The 19630-nt window shown below is 36.3% G+C and overlaps 1 protein-coding gene across 1 annotated transcript in view; it reads left to right on the top strand.

Annotated features, from left to right (window-relative positions):
* The window catches only part of MSH3 (mutS homolog 3), a 115616-nt gene extending 96620 nt beyond the window's left edge, over positions 1 to 18996 (top strand). Inside the window, exons 21-24 of the mRNA XM_009886891.1 lie at positions 12175 to 12361; positions 12572 to 12701; positions 15345 to 15519; positions 18686 to 18996. Of these exons, the coding sequence (XP_009885193.1) occupies positions 12175 to 12361; positions 12572 to 12701; positions 15345 to 15519; positions 18686 to 18794 (601 nt within the window). The 3' untranslated portion in view covers positions 18795 to 18996. The remainder of the gene's footprint in view (positions 1 to 12174; positions 12362 to 12571; positions 12702 to 15344; positions 15520 to 18685) is intronic.
* The last annotated feature ends 634 nt before the right edge of the window (positions 18997 to 19630 follow it).

The following is a 19630-nucleotide window of genomic DNA, read 5'->3' as shown; positions in this document are numbered from 1 at the left end:
AGATCTAAAAAAGCAGTATTTGAATGCCTGCTTGACTGATGCGACTGGCACTCTTCATTTCCATCATTCTGTCAGCAGAAAGACCTGTGTCAGTCAGGTGCAATTGGATCCACGAAGGTGGAAGAGGAAAGGCCATTTACATATCCCGAAGTGACATTTCTTGTATGAGGTACTACAGCCATCGTGGATTCTTTCACCCATGTTATTTCTCAGCCTTGGTAGTTGGCACCTAAAAGATAATTTACTGGACAGGAAATAAGGGAAGGTTTGTGGCTGCACCTCTGTAGGCTCATGGGAAAATGCAGAATGCACGGAGCCCTTGGCTTGTTCACATAACCCCTGCAAGGACTGCAAGTATCTCTGCTTCTGCAAAGCGTGTGCAAAAGGTCTTTTCTCACTGGTGTGCACTACTATTCTTGGTTTTTTGTTTTCCTTGTGCCAGAAAGATCTCATGTATTGTCAGTGGCATGATCATCAGCTGAAGAGCACAAACATGAGATGCAGAGAACTCAGGAGAGTGTAGATAACGTTTTTTCTGTCAGGTCCTCTTACTGTGCACAACAGAGCGTGGCTGTTCCTCTGCCAAGGTGAAAAAACGAGCTGGGGTCAGCTTCTGACTGGCATATTGCTCTCCCATATAGGAGAAGTACAAGTTTATTCCACCAACAAAGGTATTGCAAGGTAGAACTGTAAGTGTAGCAAATTCTTACATTTGATAAAAGGGACCTTTAGGAACAACTAAAGTTGTTTTAAGGTCCCTAATGCTTACCTTGTTTTGGCGTGGTCTAGAAGATAAGAGATTATAATCTGGAAAGAAATGGTGTTAAAGCTTAGAGGATGGTTTTAGGGGTGAAGGATTTCTTCAAAGTAAATTAAAAAACCCAAGAAAACTCAGCTCTTACTAATCTACATTTCTTTAAAGGCTCTGCATCAAACCTGCCATAATGCTTTCTTCTGTATGTTTTATTCAGTATGTCTGTTTGTGTGATCTCTAAATGGTGGAATTGACTGTCAAAAGGGTCATGTCTTACAATAGATATATTTTGGATGTTATGTCCCTAAATACTTTAACAGCTATTTAATTCTGACAACCTCATATTACTGTTTTGTCAAGGGTATGTTGAGCTGAAAGAAACTAGCAGACAAACTTCACTATTTTCTCTCTAGATAAACATTTTTTTTTTTTAAACTGGATAAAATGTACGTATTTATGGCATCATTACAAATTTTAGTACAATTACAAATCATGATGGAAAGCAAATATTGTGTTAACACCTGCAAACATTTGGGCAATAGATTTTGGATGTTTGTATTTATTTTTTCTTTGCCTCATTGGAATATCACCATCATAAAAATTTGAAAGGTATTTAAAATTGCACAATTTACTTTAACAGATTAAAATGTTCCAAGGCTTGTTAAGAGTACATTTTATAAAAAAATCTTGAGAAAATCAGATACCAGAGGATGGAGTGGTATGTGAAGCAGGAAAAAGAGAATGTTTCTATTGGAATGGAAATCGAGTGGAAGATGTTTTCCAGGTGCTTTTCACAATAAATTGAAATCTGAGGTAAATCACGTAAGAATAAAAACAAAATAGTGCTCGTAAATATTAGTGGAAGTGAATGTTCCATTGATCTAACTGCTGATGACAAAAAAAACTTCCTAGCTTTTTGTAACTAGGCAAATAAATAGCATTGCACTAACTTCATTCCAATTTTACCAGTTGAGTAGTAGAAGGGAGCTGCACAGGAGCAGTACAGAGGGGGAAAAGTTTTATATTTAAAATAGTGAGTAAGTAACAAAATCCATTATTTCAGAGCTTCACTGCAGAAATGGTGCTATTTGCACAGCAATAGCCAAACCAAGGTTGAAAGAGAGAGCAGTTTATGACAAGCATAATGCAGCTTGTTACATTCTTTGCTACTTATGCATTGCTTGGTTCACAGATGAGCTGTATTTGCAAAGACACTGCCCAAGAACTCACTTGCCTGAAAATGGCTTAGAAGCATTCTTCATTAGAAGACTCTTCCTATGTAGTTATTTTACTAAACACAATAGGAAATGGACATCCTCTGTCCAAAGTTACTCTGTGTGCTGAACACTGATGGCTGAGAGCGCAGTATGCTTATGACATTTTAAAGTGATTACTAGTGTGCAGCAAAGATTTGGGGAGCTTTTATGTATTAAATGGGCCTGTCCCATCTTATTGTTAGCCCTTTCTTCTGTGAGTGTAGTATGATGGTATTGCTTTTCACCCCTTGAGGTGGATTACATTGGTTATTTTTTTTGTAATATGTCTTAAACAAAATATACTATATTTGGAATTATACATGAGAAATTGCATAATAATTTCTTTTTTCTCTTTTCTGGACTGGCACGGGTTTTGTGCATACACATACTTAGCAATAACAAGTTGTCCTTTATGAAAAACTTCAGTATTTTACCAGAATTCCATATAGCCTCTCATTTTTATATCACATGTGAACTTTATTGTTCTTAACTCAAAACACCGGTTACCAAACTAAAAAATTCCTTGCTTCCATTTATTGCTTGATTAAGCTTTATTGATTTCTTTGAGGCTTACAGGGTAGGATTATGAAGATTAGTCTTCCTGTCTGTCCTAGAAATATCAGTTAAATCACCTGGCATGAAGATTCAACTAGTCAGCTTGTTCAAACCTTTATCATAAAAATCTAGGCTATGAAATTGTAGTCTTGAGGTGACAGCACAGTTTGGCAGAACAGCCTGCAGGTGTCCGGTGTAATACAGAAATCACCAGGAGACTGAGTGCTGAATAGAAACTGTGCAGGAGTTTATCTCAGCAGAGCAACTTGCCTGTATGTTACCTCTTTTTGGCCAAAACTGTGGTTGATCTTGTTGGATTTTGTTTTGTTTTAGTTTTTACACCTGAAAATAAATGGTTAATTTATGTCGTTCAGATTTTCCTTCGGATAAAAACTAGATTCTCTCGATTTGCCTCTGCAGTTAGGCTCTGAAAGATAAACATCAGAAAATTTAAAAGCAAAGGTGCCTTTTCACATCTTTGTTTATTTTTTATATATATATGTAGTAATGCTCACTGGTTTTGCTGTACACAGTAGTTTATGTATCATGCAGAAAGTAAGGAACCATTCACACAAAGCAATCCAAAATGACTGGCAAGTCCACACGAGAATTTGATATACTAATATGCTAAACAAGTCTTGGGTGTATTGCTCTGGAAAGCAACCACAGTCAGACAAACAGAACTTGTTAGTTGTCAAGAATCCAAAAGTACTTTTCAGAAATGTTGCTTCTGTGAGGCAGAGGAATTTATTTTGTTTTGTTCTTGCTTAATTATATTTGTGTTTATTGCCAGAATAATGAAAATTACTTAAGCCTTTTTTCTTTTTTTTTTATGCTTACAGTCATATAGTTACACCTCTGGGGTACATTATTCCCAGCTTTCAGGGGAAAAAAAGGGTGATGTATTAAATTCATTGCACCAATTTTCACGTGGAGGTCTTCTTTTTGAAAAAGAACAGAATAACTAAAAGTTGTAGTTAGTGTTGTTAAACTGAAAAATACTTTGTTCTGTTTTTCCAGAAAAGTTATGGCTTGGAAATATCACAGTACATTTGAACTGTAACTATTTCTGATGGCATTCTGTAGCTTTGTAGAAATAAATTAAGCTGTGCTATGCATATATTTGTAGCTAATTTAGCTTCATGTCTGTTCATTTCATAGTGACATGCATCTGCAGTGTTAGGTTTATATCTCATATACGTGTAATAATATATTTAATGAAACAGTCTTTGGTTTACGTACATGGCATTTGATAAAATCTGTAAATCCAAACAGCTGTTTTGTTTGCAGGGGTTTAAATCGGGCTTGAAAATTCATTTAAGTCAATAAAGGACAGTTATTTGTATATACAGTGAGATTTAGAAAACAATTTTGACTGTATATTGCAGTATTCCTGAAAGGGATTGAAAGACTTTCCCAATAATGGTATATGTAGGGGGTAGGGAGAAAGAAAATTTGCCTGTGAAGCTGACCTGCTCTTTTACATTGAAGTGGAAGCTCTTACATTGAATGGTGGTATTTACCTTTTAAAAGTCTTCCATGCTATCATCTAACCTAGTCACAATTTGAATTGGATTTTCTGTAGCGTCCACAGGTTTAAAGGGGAAAAGTTCACTTGCGCTGAATGCTTCAGCTATTGTCCCTAGTCTGTTGCTATAGTTTCTGCTTTTTAATCCCCCCTTGGCCTCAATCCTTCAGCTACATATGCACATTAACTTAATTACCTTGAGTTCCCTTGCTGGAATCCAAGAGTAGTAAGAGTAAACCTGTGCGTATTTTAGGGTAGGTTTTTTCTTTATCTTCATTTTTTTTTAGCTGCTTCAGGCTAATATTGATGGGTTGCAAATAAACACCCTAGTTTGAATATCTATGCATATAACATCCTTCAGCAAAATGATTGTACTCTTAATCTGTTCTTTCTCTTGACTGTCAATAACATTTATACAGTATTAATGGTTTCCTGCAGAGGAATCAGGGTAAAAGCGCGTGTTCGGAGCTCCAGTTGCTTAATGGAACCTTCATAAACTTCTTCATCTAGTATTGGCCTTCTGGTGTGCACTGCCTGTGCTGGCAAATCTCTCTATCAGAAGTAGAAGCTGCAATAAAGCTCAGTTTGGTACCCCTGTACAGAAACGAATCATAGCTGTCTCACTGAAGGCAAGAATAAGAAATGCTTAGTTCTGTGTGTGAATAAATGTAAAGGCTGATGGACCCGTGGAAAGCAATCCATTGATACATTAGCTATGAAATCCTATGCATGTTTGAATATGGAATTTAAGCTGTTGCTGTTGTGTCCTTGTTCTTGTACCAGACACGCTGCTCCTCTGAGGGTTCAGCCCTCACGCCCTGACAGCCGGCTGTCGTAGGGTTGTGAGTAACATGGGATGGAGAAGCTGGAACTTGGAGTTGAGCAAGTCCAGTTTTAAAATACAATGGAAAATTTTAGAGTGAACCAGAAATCTACTGGATTATTTTAACAAAAAGTGATGTATTTGCTCTAGGTGACAAGTATTTTTCAGGAGTTCTCGTATTATTGAGTGTATAATTGCTGAATTTCAGAAAAGGACTTGCTCAGGTGTTTTTCACTAGGTAATGTAACATAAGCTTTTGGAAGAACAACTGAATTTCTGTTGCCTTATAAAGCAGTATGAATGAGAGGATATTGTGAACTTCTTGTCACTCAGTGACTGCATTGACTAGACCCATATTTCATCTTCTGAACGCAGTCCTACCTGTTCTGTCAGTCGAGGTGAAGCTTTTAAAATACTGAATGTTCACTGCAACCCATGGACGATTTTCTTTCCCTGGCTTTCAGCAAAAAAAATAATGCAGTTCACATCCTGGAAGCTAATCCTGTGAGATGTGGGGTTTTTTTAATATACTAGGGTGCTAGTGTGCGCAGCATGCCTCTGTTGGCCATGTCTATAAGGTAATGAGGATTTAAGTGATTACTGCTTCTGGTTAGTTCAATTACCTAGTGATATGAAAAAGAAAAAAAAAAAAAAAGAGGTAAAAAATGCTATGAAACCAACTATTAAAATAATTTTGGACTTGCTTTTTTTTCCAGGATAGTGCAAACTATGTATCCCTAGTGGTCTTAGGTTTTACTAGTTTCATTAATTTCTCAGTGACTGAGATGATGTTGTTTGTCTACAATCATTTATAAAATAAAAATGTATTTTACCTTAAATGTGTAATGCATTCCGTTAGGCTTTTCAACAACTGTTCTTCTAAATTGGGTAACACACCATCGGTATTTCTTCATTTAAAATTTGCAAATAAGCAGTTGTAGAATGGTTGAGCATGTGTGTGCATGTTGACTGTAAATAGGTTAGTATCATGAGCATCTTCTGATTTCCTGTCATTGTCATCCATGTAATTTTGTACACATTTACTTCTTGGAAGTTGCCCATGAATACTGCAAAAATAATAGCTATCCTGATGACAGTGCTTTCTGTCATACTTAGGATAAGAGTTATTTTTTAAAATTCTGTAATTGCAGTTTCTGTAAATTATTTTTCTTTTTGTCAGTTTTTGGTTTGAATCAGTTAGAGCTTGATGGAAATGAAGTAAATGATTTACCAGTACTCTGTGGGGGAGTGTGAAGCATTAGTTTCTTGCCAGTGAACTGTTATAAATTTGCAGATGCTATCTTCTAAAGAATTGCTTGATAAATTTTCATTGTACGTGGAAAGTAGCCAGAACTTACAATATCTAAGTTGGGCTACGCTTATACTAACCACTGTGAAATTCTAATTAGCAGTCTGAGTGTTTCTAAAATACACAGAGATTCAAGTCACTTTTGTGGGCAAAATTGAACGATTGTTCTGGTTAAAGGCGTTGGATTCTTGGGACCACAGTAGGAGAGGACATGCAATAGTCAGTCTGCCGATCCTCCATTTAGGATGCCTCTTTTCATTTTCTTGGCAGACTCATTTGCAAACCACTTTTAATTTTTAACCTGTGAAGTCTCAATAAGTGTTGTTTGCTAGGTGTCTAATAGAAAGTCAATAGCCCAGGTCAATGGAGGAAGATTTACCTAGGTGTTGAAATGAAACTGTATGTGTGTTCCTCCATTCAATATCAAGCTTTTCTGTTCTCATAAACATCATTTTCATTAACTCACACTTTTGTGACCATTTGTTTTCTGCAGAGACGACATGAAACTTCAGCTGGGAAGAGTGTTTTATGCAAAAAATAAAAGGGTACAAAGCAGTTCTTATGAGATGTTTAAAAAAATATTAACTATACAGTGTTGATCAAAAACGTGTTGTAGAGAACGGTCCCATGCAAGAAAAGGGATAAACTGTAAGGCAAGACCCCCTAATCCTTTCTTTCTGTAAACTAGTTATTTTAATTTAAATAACTCCTGTTCAAATACAGATATCTTTGGAATGACATTTTGAAGAGTTTTTTGTGAAAGAGAGTGGAATTGTAAAGTCACATTATGAATCTATTTTATTTGTGTATTTCTCAATGTTCTCTTTGAATCACAGAAGGAAGGTCTTTGTTGTTGGTTTTGAGAGCGCAGTATTCTACACCTTGCATTTAAGATATTCTTGAAGAAAAGAGTAATTTTCTTTTAGTGTTAATTGTTCTTGATGAATAAATAATTTGACTGTAAGTACATTCTGAGATGAAGTCTGGCTTCAATTCTGATCCCTGGGAAGACAAAGCATAGCTGGAAACCTGAATGCCTTGTCTTGAAAACTGCAAAGGCAGCGTGTAGAGATTCTATACTAATTAGGTTTATTCTTCTGTAACAAGCACTAGGTTTCATTTCTGCAGTAGGTATTTTGGATTAACTTTTAAAGTCAAGTGCATGTTTCTAAAATCAAGGTGAAAAATCTTAAATTTCATTTAAGTTTTTTTTTTAAGCATTAAGTGTTTTATAAACTAGGAATTAATAAATAGCATCAGGGTGTTGACAACTGTATGAAAATAAGACTTTAGGGAATGGTTTTGCAGTCTTGTTTTCTAGGATTCGTTCGGTGCTATGTAGTTGCTTTTTGTTACAGGTGGGAGCTCTTGGCCTCCAAGAATAATAAAATACCTGAGGTTTACATAGTGCTCTTAATTTTATAACCAAACCAACTAGCAGCACGTTGGCTAACTTCTTTTGAAAGATAGCATGGCAAAAGCTTTAACTAGAAGCTTCTGGATTCCAGACTCATTTTCCTGCTTGGGAAATTAATTTTTTTTCACTGCCTTCTGCCATAGGAGGGCAATTTCTGTTTTAACCTGCATGTTGTCAGTTTCACCCCTGGACTGCATAGGGCAGCTGCAGTTCTCTGGGGGCCTCTCTGCTCTGCTCCAAAACAATGCCTTGGGTTATTCTATTGTTTTATGCCACTGTTACTCATCAAGTCTGCAAGCCTATCCCCTTCTCCAGGACGCTTTGGTTTTTTGAGAGCAGTAATAACAGGATGCTGAGAGAAGGAGCTCCAAGGAGACCTCAGTGGCCCTAATTTAAATTTCCTCCTTCCATACAAATTTTTCATGGATGGCTGTGAAAGCTCTCAAACAGGTTTAGCTGTTCAAAATCTCGAAAGCACTGGACTTCAAGTTAACTTTCAGGGCCACAAGTTTAGCAATATTAGTTCATGCCTGTTGAGACCAAGTTTAAATGGATACTGACTACATTAAAAATTCTTGAGATGCAAGGAAAAAAGTTATGCTTTTTAATTCTAGTGGGTTCTGAGTGGCATCATAGCTTGTAGCAATAAAAAAATTCCCAACATCTATAGAGCCTCAGAGGACAAAATATCATAGGATACCATCCCAGGATGATGAGCACCTTAATTGGAAAAGTTCAGTACCACGTGCCTGTATTGAATCAGGAGACCAGGTTAAAAAAACAGACTTTTGAATGCTGCTACTGCAGAATAAGGAAATCTGTATCCTTTTCCCTACGGAGTCGCATACAGGTTAAGCATGTAGTGCTAGCTGGTTTACATAAAGCTAGCTACTGCTGCATATCATCTAACTTGTCCTCCAAAATATAATTTATGAAAACATTGCCTACCTGTTGTTTCTTCTGAGGTTATAGACAGGAATCTTTACCACTTGAAACCCAGCACTGAAAAGAGATAATGCCTCCTCCCTTTTTTTTTTATTTACATAATAAATGTGTTGAACATTATAAGATGAAGAGCTTTTAATTTTATGAAATTTGGTTGGCTGTCAAAGAGACATTATAACAAGTGGTTTCCAGCCAAATTGCATTAGCTGAGGAGTGATGGATCTCTTGCCAGCACTAAAGAGGCACTCTTCACATTGGATGTCTGCACGCTCCTCGTGGGCAGACTGCAGTAATCTTTCCAAACATAGACATTAGAAATTCCATAGCAGAAATGGAAATTTTCATATTAACTGTGTCACTACTTCCAGTGGCTGGTATTTTAACAAATAGAGGAATAGAGCTGATGAAGCTGGGTGACATTGTTCTTGCTCTAATGCTTTGCTTTTGTGACTGCCTTATTCTGTTGGAACCTTTTTCCTGGGCACTCTTTTTTTTTTAATTAACAGAGGGAAGAAAAGAAAATGTGGGTAGTGCATAACATGTCTATATCACTCTGGGACATCTCATACCTCTTCACATATTTCACTATATTGTCATCCACTTTAGTGATGAATGCAACATTAAAATGTAATCAAATAGTTATTTTTGTGTACGTATAAAAGGTAGAAAAATATCTGATCCCATTGTAGGCAGCTTTCAGAGAAAGTGAGTCTTGGAGACTTTATTAGGACCATGCGTAAAAAAAAAAAAAAAAAAAAAAAAGATGGTTTAAGCGCTGGGAGCATTGAGACTAAGATAAGTATCTGTAACATTTCTTTCAGGAGTTTTACCCTAACAATTCCTAGGGATAGCATCCCAGGTATTCTAGAGTAGCTGCTAACTATATCATCTGGATTCTATTGAATATTATAGGAAAAAGTTTAATGTTTTGATGTATAAAAACATTTAGGAGGCTAGCTACATGAAAATGTAAATTCAAAGCAACTGAATCTTGTAGTTTAGCGGGATTAATTATGGTTGTTTTAAACTTGAAGAAAAATAATTGTTTAATACAGCATTGAATAATTGAATAATACAGCATACAGTTAGGGAGCAATGCCTTGTTGCATATTAACTGTTAGTTTTATAAATACAACCATCTGCATTAAAATAGTTATTCTTACTTGTTTCTGGGATAATATTGCGTATCACATAAGTTTAAAAAATAAGCATGATTATTCTAGTGTCAAGGGCAGAGGCAGAAAGAACAATTTTATCCATTTGCAAAGGATGACATTTACGAGTTTTTATGTAATTTAAAAATACACATGCGTTTTTTTTTTAATCCATAGATAAGCCCAAGTTGGATTGAAATGTTTTAACATGCTGAAAAGAAAGGCTTCTTTTGCAGCTGTTGTTAACAACAAGAGAGAGATAATACTCATTTCTGTTTGTATCTTGAGCATTTAGTGAGGAAGTTCTGAAAATTATTTTTGTGAACGCAAATAAAATACAAAATGACTAAATGATTTTGAGAGCTCTATGGCAATGATGCAATCCAAGAGAAAAATAGAACTGAGAACTCTCAGTGTAATCATCATAGGTGCAGAACAGACAGTCTGTTAGATGCTCTCTCTGTAATGAAAAGCCAAATAAAAATGGTAAAATAATACTACTAATAATCCTGGGGTTGGAAACTGAGGTTAAAGTTGCCCATTATGGAGCCAGAGATTGTCTGGACATAAAATGTATTTGTTGTTCTGGTGAACTTTTTTGTAGTTAATGGTATTAAAAATAGATCTAATTTATATTGTTCTCTGTAGATCTGTGCAATATTGCAATAAAGGGGGATTGTTTGATTTTACAGTAGTACCTGATGTCTGAACCTAACTGGGAAAGGGGCTAGGAGGTACTGGAGGCACTGTGAGAAATTCAGTAATGCATTCATAGTTCTGAATCCAGCATTTACAATATTACAATTGTAAATGGCGTAATAAATGTTAATTTCACAATGCTTCAATATCCTGAATTATATATTTAATTCAGTGAAATTAATATAAAGTTTAATTAGCTTATGTGCAAAATTGCCTTTCTTCCAGAGTATGTGGGAGTATACCTACTGTGTGTGTACGTAAGTACATACTCGCTGAAGTAAAAACACTGTTTGCTCATTGTATCATAATGCCCATCTCCAACCAAAATTAGTTCATTTATAATTGAAGACTTGCATATTGTGAAGTTAAGGCTGCCACCACACAAAATTTCCAGGGCAGGAACCAGAGAATATGTAGCAATCATAATTGTACTGTGTCCAACGTGCTAGGTTTTGGTATTGGTAATCAATTACTCTTGACAATCAGAAGATCCTTATAAAATGATGAGTATCTTGTTAGTGCTTCTGTAGGCAACAGAAGCAACTATATTAGAGTGAGATGTAGCAAAAGACTGACAGCAAAAAAAGCTATATTGGCATTCTCTTTAAAGGTTTTGATTGGCTTTAAATACTGTTGTGGCCAGCTGTTATATTTGAAAATGTAATATGCTAAGCCTATGATTCAGTTTTCCTTAAATCAGTGTGGCTTGTATGTAACTATATTATTGGCTGATGAGAGTGCGCAAATCCTTTTATACAGCCCTACTCCGTGGCTTGCTAATGATAACCTAGCTGAGAAGTGATGCTGTAATGTGATTAATGTAATTGAAAAGCATATATGGAAAAAGAAAATGTTCATTCTTCCAGGTAGAAAGAATATTAATTGAATAGGTAAGGAAGCCTGCAGAGGAAGAGAAAACCAGGGTGGATTGCCAGCAGGTTTCTGAGAAAGATTGTGTAGCTCTGTAATTAGGGGAAATCATTGTTATTTTGTTAATGCCTGAAGGAACTAACTGCTCTGTCTGTTTGGATGCACAAAAACCTGGTCATCTGAGTGTCCACTCTATCTCTACATGGAAATTCTAGTATCTGATACTTTCAGGTGTTGTTAGCATTTAAGAAACATACAAATTAGATGGTTGAACTAAACCAGAAAAGTAAAATTCATTTTCACAGCTGTCTTTGCTAGAATCCTTCCAGTGAGCTGACTGGTCTAAATTCCCGGGGTCTTTTTTTTTTAATGGAAGAGCAGACTGACTTGTACTGTCAATGTGGAAGAATTGCATGCTAAGAAATACGCCCTTGTCTTCCTCCTCTTTTTCCCCTCGATTCCTGTAGTTGACATTGGATGCTGAGATTTCGGTCTGTGGATTTACCTTGGGACTGAATTTCTGATGGCCCAGAAAAATTCTCTGCTGTCCCTACAGCCTAACCTCCCACAGATGCCCATAGGACTGGTTTATCCTGTCCTCTTGGAGAATGCATACAAGCCCTTATTTAACGGTACATAAGTAGTTCCCTCTGGACCTTGCAGTCTTTTAGAGTACGCTCACATCTGCACCATGTGCTGTTGTTGCTTTTTTTCCTAAGCAGAAGCTTGTTCTATGTTTTTCTGCTCTGCTTGGAGCAGCAACAAGAGATTTATAACAAAATGGTTTCATCATCATGATTTTTTTTCCCAGCATTATCTGGCATTTATTTGAACTTAATTGATCTGTTTTGTATCCCAATGCAGAATGGGTGCAGCAGACAATATTTACAAAGGCCGAAGTACCTTTATGGAAGAACTGACAGATACTGCGGAGATAATAAGAAAAGCAACTTCAAGATCACTAGTAATTCTGGATGAATTGGGAAGAGGAACTAGCACACATGATGGAATCGCTATTGCTTATGCTACACTTGAACATTTTATTAGAGATGTAAGTGTTCGATCTGACACATGCTTGTGAATACTTTTTCAGCCTGGACTATGTTGGGCTGACTTTGACATGATGTGTGTTTCCCTTGTGGAAATGTGGCATGTTTAAACTTCAAGCAAAAGGGTATGGATAAAGGATACCAGTGCTATGCTGCTGTGTTTTACAAAAAAATAAAGCCAAACCTCTTATATGTCTCTTTCATTGTTGTAGGTGGAGTCACTGACACTGTTTGTCACTCACTATCCCTCAGTTTGTGAACTAGAGAAAGTGTATCCAGAAAAAGTTGGTAATTACCACATGGCTTTCTTGGTGAATGAGGAGGAAAGTGCTGAACAAAAAGGTACAGTATAAATCTCTCTGAGATTCTGGCACTGTAGGTATAGGCAGAAATTGTAAAATTGACCCTGACCATTCTGTGATTGTTACGGTAATTTAGACCTCAACAGGAAAGTGATACATCCAAACTGACTAGAATATCAGCCTATACACACATTTTGGGGGGCTTGAAAATTGAACAACCATTTCTCTTTGACAGTTAATATAAGGATGACTGAGCTAGGCCAGATAAAAGAACCACCCAGCCTGGTACCCAGCTTCTCACACTAGCTGAATACAAAGGATTAGGGAGGAGGGATTAGGGATCAAACATATGGCAACTCCTTCTCTAAAAGATCTCACCATCTGCAAACATTTGCTATTTAGGGGACTTCAAGAGCTAGATGTATTTTCTGGTTTTTAGTAACTTCAATAGATTTCTTTTCAACAAGGTTGTCTAGCTTCCTTATGTATCCATGTGTACTTTTAGCGTCTTTATCCTACTGTGTCAAGCAGCTCCAAAATATAACACTGCATTGTGTGAAGAACCACCTTCTCTTGTTTGTTTTGGAACTCTTTTGAAACAACATGTAGCTTCGCTTGATGGTCCCAGCTCTTGAATTAGAAGAGGCAGTGGAATAATCTCTGTTCATCCTCTCTATGCCATGCCTAATTTTGTAGATTGCTTATCATAATCCCTTTCAGTTCTGTCCTTACCAGGCAGAAGAGTTACAGCATTTCTTCTTGTCACTGTTGCTCTGAATTAGTATTTTCAGTAAAGTTTGTCAGCTTACTGCTTAGCCCTTTTTCTTGTTTGATACCAAGTATGTTTAGCAGCTCTGTCTAACTGCTGTGACGATCACCCTTTACGGTGAGAACTGACTGTTACTGTTTGTTTCCTATCTTTTAAGCAATTATTTACAAATGCAAAGGCCTTCCTTTTAGTTTATGTCTGCTTAATTTTCAGAAGAGCATTTGATACAGGACTCTGGTCAAAAGCCTTTTGAAAATCCACATAGAGTTTATCCACTGAATCTCTCTTATTCACATGGCTTCCAAACTTACAACAGATTTGTGAAGTAGGAATTATCTCCATACAAACTACTTTGAATTTTTTTCTTTATGTATCAGGTTTAATCAGGTGCTTGACAATTCTGCTGTTATTCTGGTTTTCCTACTTTGCCTAGTAATAGCCTGTTTCCTAAGTCATTCCTAGAATTTTTTTAAGAATTGATGTAGTATTTGCCATTAATCTTCTCCTTATTCATTCTTAATTTTGTATTATCTGCTTACGTTGGAAACTAATTGGGACAGGGCACTTTAGTCTTTGCCACCAAATAATGTGTCTATATATATAATCTGTCACTTCTAAAATGATTTTTGGAGAGTTAGTTTAAAAATTTAGGGTTTGGCTGGAGGAAGACTTCAGCTTTTGTGTTCTGTTTAATATCAGAAGCAGGGATCCCTGAAATACGTGTTAACTTTGATCACAAGTAGTTCAAAATAATGTTTAGGTGAGTGCTACCTAGCCACGCTGATATTCCCAGTTAAGAGTATCACTCTCCTGAGCATCAGCATGTCCTTTTCTCACAGAGTTCATTAATTGAACTGTTGATCTCTGATACTGTCAGACAACTGAGATGTTATCAATATTCAATACTTACTATTCCTTAACTATTATGTCCACGAAACCTTATACTTTGTTTCACTGTTCTGCTTCAGCATTTCTACTTTCAATGTTAGTTGACCTGAACCTTCAGGCCATACATAGTCTTCACTGTTTTGCTAGAGAAAGCACATTAGGTGTAGTACCACAGCCTCCGAGCCACAACACATCTGTTTCTTACTCTGCCTGTATCTTTAGCGCCTCTTGTCTTAACATTTTAATTGTTTTATTTAAGGTGAATTTAATGGCATGTTTTTTTCCAGTCTTTGGCTTGAATCACTTAGATCCATTCAGCTTGAGTCATCAGCATTTATGGAAATCTCCATTGTTTCCAAAAACCTCCGTGTTTAAGACAGAAGAATGAATGGCCGTGAATGACACCATACTTTTTCTGCTCTTTAGACAAGGCTTGGATTTTGCAGAGATGCAACAAGGATGTCTAAAGAGGAATGGGAAGGAGTCATCAGATTTATAATGATAGCTGTTATGTTTCCATCTTTTGTCATGGAATAGAAAGAATCCCTAGCAGAAGATCCACCATCCTCACCTTTGTTTTTTTCCTAAGCCTTTTCTATGGCTCCTAGCCTCCTGGTAGGCAGCAAACTTTTGTTGTGCTGTGGTTACGAACTTCTTGACTGCAGGATTACTGACACTTCCGTTACTCTGTCATTGCTTACCAGATGTGAGTTGGAATATCGCAGTTACAGCATAACTAATCAATTTGATGTACAAAGATTCTAAGTTTTACACACACATGCAAACAAGTCTGTTTAATAACACACCAGGTGAAAGAATATTAAAGAGTTTTTTCAGTCTCACAGTGGGTAGGTAAAATGTGTGGTCTTAAGGAAATGTTTTTCTTTCATATTTCTTCAATGGAATAAATAATACAGAAAGCATGAATGATAATGAGACCACAGTCTTTGCCATTTCAGTCTTTGGTCTACTACATTTTATTAACATAATAGAAGTAGTTTTGATTTTTGGTTTTCATTTTTTTAGGGTCTGAAGATCAAGAGAATCCTGAATTTATCACTTTTCTTTATCAAATAACTAAAGGAGTCTCTGCAAGGAGTTATGGGCTAAATGTTGCCAAACTGGCAGATATTCCTGAAGAAGTCTTAAAGAAGGCAGCTCACAAATCAAAGGAGTTGGAGACAATAGTGAATATGAAAAGGTCAGAAAAATAGTGATTTTTTTTTTTTTCCCCTAATGAAACTTTAGCTATGAATTGAAGAGCATTTCACACAATGTGCAATAAAAACCATAGTAAGAGCTACTTCAAACATCCTCCTACCCTTCAGGGAAGAGACAGTGAAACAAAACTTAGAAAAAAAAATTTAGGAAATTGTGCTATCCATTTCAATCAAAGCTTTAGATTTTATAGTTAGCAATTAACCTTTGACATAATAGCTACCCTCTGAAACAAGGTTGGAAAAAACTAAATGCACGTTGAGCTAATGTTAGGAATATATTTTTTTTATTTTCTTATGGCAAATACTAGCAAATTTATTCTTTCATGTACGTATTTTCACTGTTTTCAGGAAAAAGAATTTGAAAGATAAGAATCCTCTAATACCTACTTCTGTTCTCACCAGTGATAGTGAAAATATTAATAGATCTAATTTAGAAAGTATGTTATTCAGTTGGGAACTTGAAATTGTATTTGCATAGTATAGCATAGAAGGGAATGCAGATATTCTTCTGGTTTAACTTAAAAATAAATATTTTAATGTATTTTGATTGCCCCCCAAACACAAAAAATTTTACTGAAAGTCTGGGGGTTTTAATATTTTTCTGATAACCAGTTTTCGTTTGGGGGCATATATACCTTATACATCAGACTAGTTATGAAAATTCCCATGTGTATCAAATAGCACCATCTTTATAAAACCTGTAACATTATGTACACAGTTTAGATAGAAATATGTGCTGGTATTCATATTCATTCTACTGAATTTTTTGTTGTTCTTATTTTCAGTGGCAGTCCTATCAGCAAAATTCAAATAGCCCTTTAGGAATATCATAAATCAAGATCTTTGTTGCCTAGTGGCCATAACTAATTCTGACAGAATAATTTCATATGAGAAAATTTTAAGTACTAATTATTTGTAGGTGCAAGCAGTTCTTTGGAAACTTAACAGTGGTTAGCACTTAATGCCAGTTTTTATCCTCTTTTAAGAAAGCAAAAGAGAAACATTCTATTGATGATACATGACACTTTATGGGAAAAATAATGTGGTAGCTTATGTTGATTGGAAATAGTAGTCCATAACTGACAAAGGTAGACTAGCAAATTACTAGCAATGTCTTAACTCCGTTGTTACAGAATATGTATTTTTCTAAAATCAAGAAAAAATTGTTGGTCTGAAAGGTGACAGCATGAGCTGGAAGGCCAGTTACCGTGTAATAAAATTAAGATGTGAAATAATGTAGTATGTCCCTTTGGTTTGTTTTCCTTTGTTGTATGAAAGTCATGCTAGCATATTCCTCGGACAGGGCACAAATAAAGTTCTAGAATGTCTCTATTGCCAAAAAGGGAGTTAATTGCATACAAAACCAACGAGCAGTAAAAATAGTATGTGATGATCTTGTTAGAAGACTGATTTGCAGTGCTCATAGAGGAGCAGAGTGAGGGCTGACTGGGCAATTTTAATTATGGGGCTTAATTGTGTCCCATTTATTGGCTTTTGAATATGTAAGCTACCATCTGTGTTTTAGCTTTCGGTATGTAATTTTCTTGTATTCTTAACTGAAAAAGAACAAATACTTAATCTAAAGCTGTGATGAGTCCTTTATCCTGACTTATCACTGAGGCTGGAAGCCCCAGAATGGCACACTTCATGCAGACTGCTGCCACCTGAGCTACACTAGCACACGTACCTGGGAGGAATGGGCTGGAGCAGGCTCCCCAAGCCCATCTCCTGCAGGCTGCTGCTGGAGGGGATGCTCCCTGACCTTTCCTCCGTGGTGACAGGGCTGGTTTTTGCATGACCACGAAACAGGCCAGGTCAGGAGTCTGATCCAGCTGAAAAGTCATTCTTTCTCCAGTTGATACCACGCATGTTCAATTTCCTGATGTTACATGTGAACAGGCGTTACTATGTGAAGAAAGAAAGGGTGGGAGTGAGAAGAGGAGGCCCTTGATTCTGGCAGCAGTTGGTAGAGTAAAGGTGTCCTTGAGGCTGCAGCCCTGCCTGCCAGACCAGGCTACCCCATCAGAAGTGTCACACTTCTGCCTCCCCCTTTCGTAAGAGGCAGTGGTATGTAGGGGGTTGGGGACAAGGGACATCCATCACACAGCCTCTGCTGTTCCTCAGGTTTGACCTGTACTAGGTTGTTCCATCATTGTAAGCCTGTTACATGCACTTTGGAGGGACCTTCGTGCGCCTGTTAAACCTGGAACTCAAGTCAGTGAAAAATAAAAAAAATATGAAATGTGTCTGATGATTTCACAGTGCGTAAATTACTGTATTACATAATTCTTAATTTCTCCAGTTCTCCTATGTAGGTCATTATAGAAATACTTTCTTTTATATATTCCGGTTTCTTTTCACTTATTGCCATGATGTGATCTAAATGTCAAAGTATTCTTCTATACCTTCTCCCCAAAAAACACATTAACAATTTTAAAAATGTATATGGTATATCTGTGGTAGGAAATAAAAGATTATCGTCATCTTGGGAATCAAAATCAGACCTATTCATAGCAGTATACTTGTGCTGTCACAATACCCACAGGCCAGCTGCCTTGTCTTATTTTTTTTAAATCACTTTCATATTATTTAAGAAAATCCACTGGGTAATTCCATCCAGTCTTGACATCTTTGTCGTCAGGAATGTGTGTTAACCCATTTTAAATGTCTTGTTGTTATTTGTCACAGCTCTTATGAGTCCTCCTTAAATCTAAAAATATTAAAAAGAAAATAGGAAGGATGTGTGTACTCATTTATTTTGAAAATGCATTATCTCTTTACGATTCTGTCAGTGCAAATTTGTATGAACTGACTGCTGAAAATTAAAACAGTGCAAACCACAGTACTGTTTATTTCCTTTAACGCTTTACTTTTGCTCAGTGTTTTATTTCATCTTGTCAATGCTTCTGGTACTGTAAGTTAGTTATAAAATTAAACTGTTGACTGTCCTAGAGCTGAAATACATATATTAGAAAACGTTAACTGATTGTTTAAAAATCATGTAAACATTTTGGCCTATGCAAACAGCTATTTCTGACTATTTATAAAATTTTGCAGATGACTGTAGGGCTTTTAAGGTTTGGTGAGCTTAATTTAAAAATGTGTCTGCATTTTGATTGATTTTTAATTTTTTCCCCCCCTTTCCAGAAAAAAGCTGAAGTCCTTTGCTGAAGTATGGAAGATAAATGATTCTCAGGAACTACAAAAATGGAAAAGTATGTGTGAACCTGAAGATGAAACAAAAACCAGTTTTTAATCCTCAAATCATGCTTAAAGATGGAAAGTATTGCAGATGCAAAATATAGGTCTGGAGACTAATAGACTATATCAGGGTGTAGTCTTAGGTGCATTAAGTGGAATTTTCTGCCTTTTGAGAGATAGAGACACTGCATTGTGATATGATACCCCATATCCACTTCCTGATTGTGTGTCAGTTTCTCACTCTGCATTCCTTCCCTGGAGTGGTTTCCATCCTTTACATAATTGCAAAAAGTCTACTGCTGTTGGATTTACTTTATAATATGTTTTGAAAACATGAAAAATTATGTTGGTAAATTATTAGGTAAATCTTTTATAAATAAAATAATGTCTTTTAACTTTATTGCACCTCAATTTCTAAAGAAATATTCTGCTGTGTTGGGAAAATATAACTGAGTCTTGACTATGCTGGAGACCTTTTTTGTTCTAGTATTAATGTGTTTAAAATTCACTGGGCTTGTAGAGCACCCCCTAATTTTTTTGTGCACAATGAATGTAAGCACGTGTGTGTTATGTGGCTGGATAGGGGAGTTTTGTTTCTACTGATGAGATCAGTGATGGTGCAACTAGTGGGTTTTGGAGCAGCAACACAAAACATGCATTGGCTGTGTTTTGATTTCCCTCTTCTTTATTCTCATGGATGCCTCCTTCTTTTTCAGCTTCAGCTTTTCTCCTGATTTTGGCGCTCTCTTGCACGGTCTGAATATATACTTACTCTAAATAATGTTGGAGTGTCGTAAGATGAGGTGAAGGAGGCAATTCAAACTATGCAACTGGCACCCCCAGTGCTCTGTCAAATGCAGAACCACAACTGGGAAAAACAGAAATGTTTTT

The sequence above is a fragment of the Charadrius vociferus genome, unplaced genomic scaffold (genome assembly GCF_000708025.1).
Source record: "Charadrius vociferus isolate BGI_N301 unplaced genomic scaffold, ASM70802v2 scaffold244, whole genome shotgun sequence".
Taxonomy (NCBI): domain Eukaryota; kingdom Metazoa; phylum Chordata; class Aves; order Charadriiformes; family Charadriidae; genus Charadrius; species Charadrius vociferus.
Note: the sequence above shows the minus strand (reverse complement) of the source record. Positions and strands in the feature narration are given on the sequence as shown.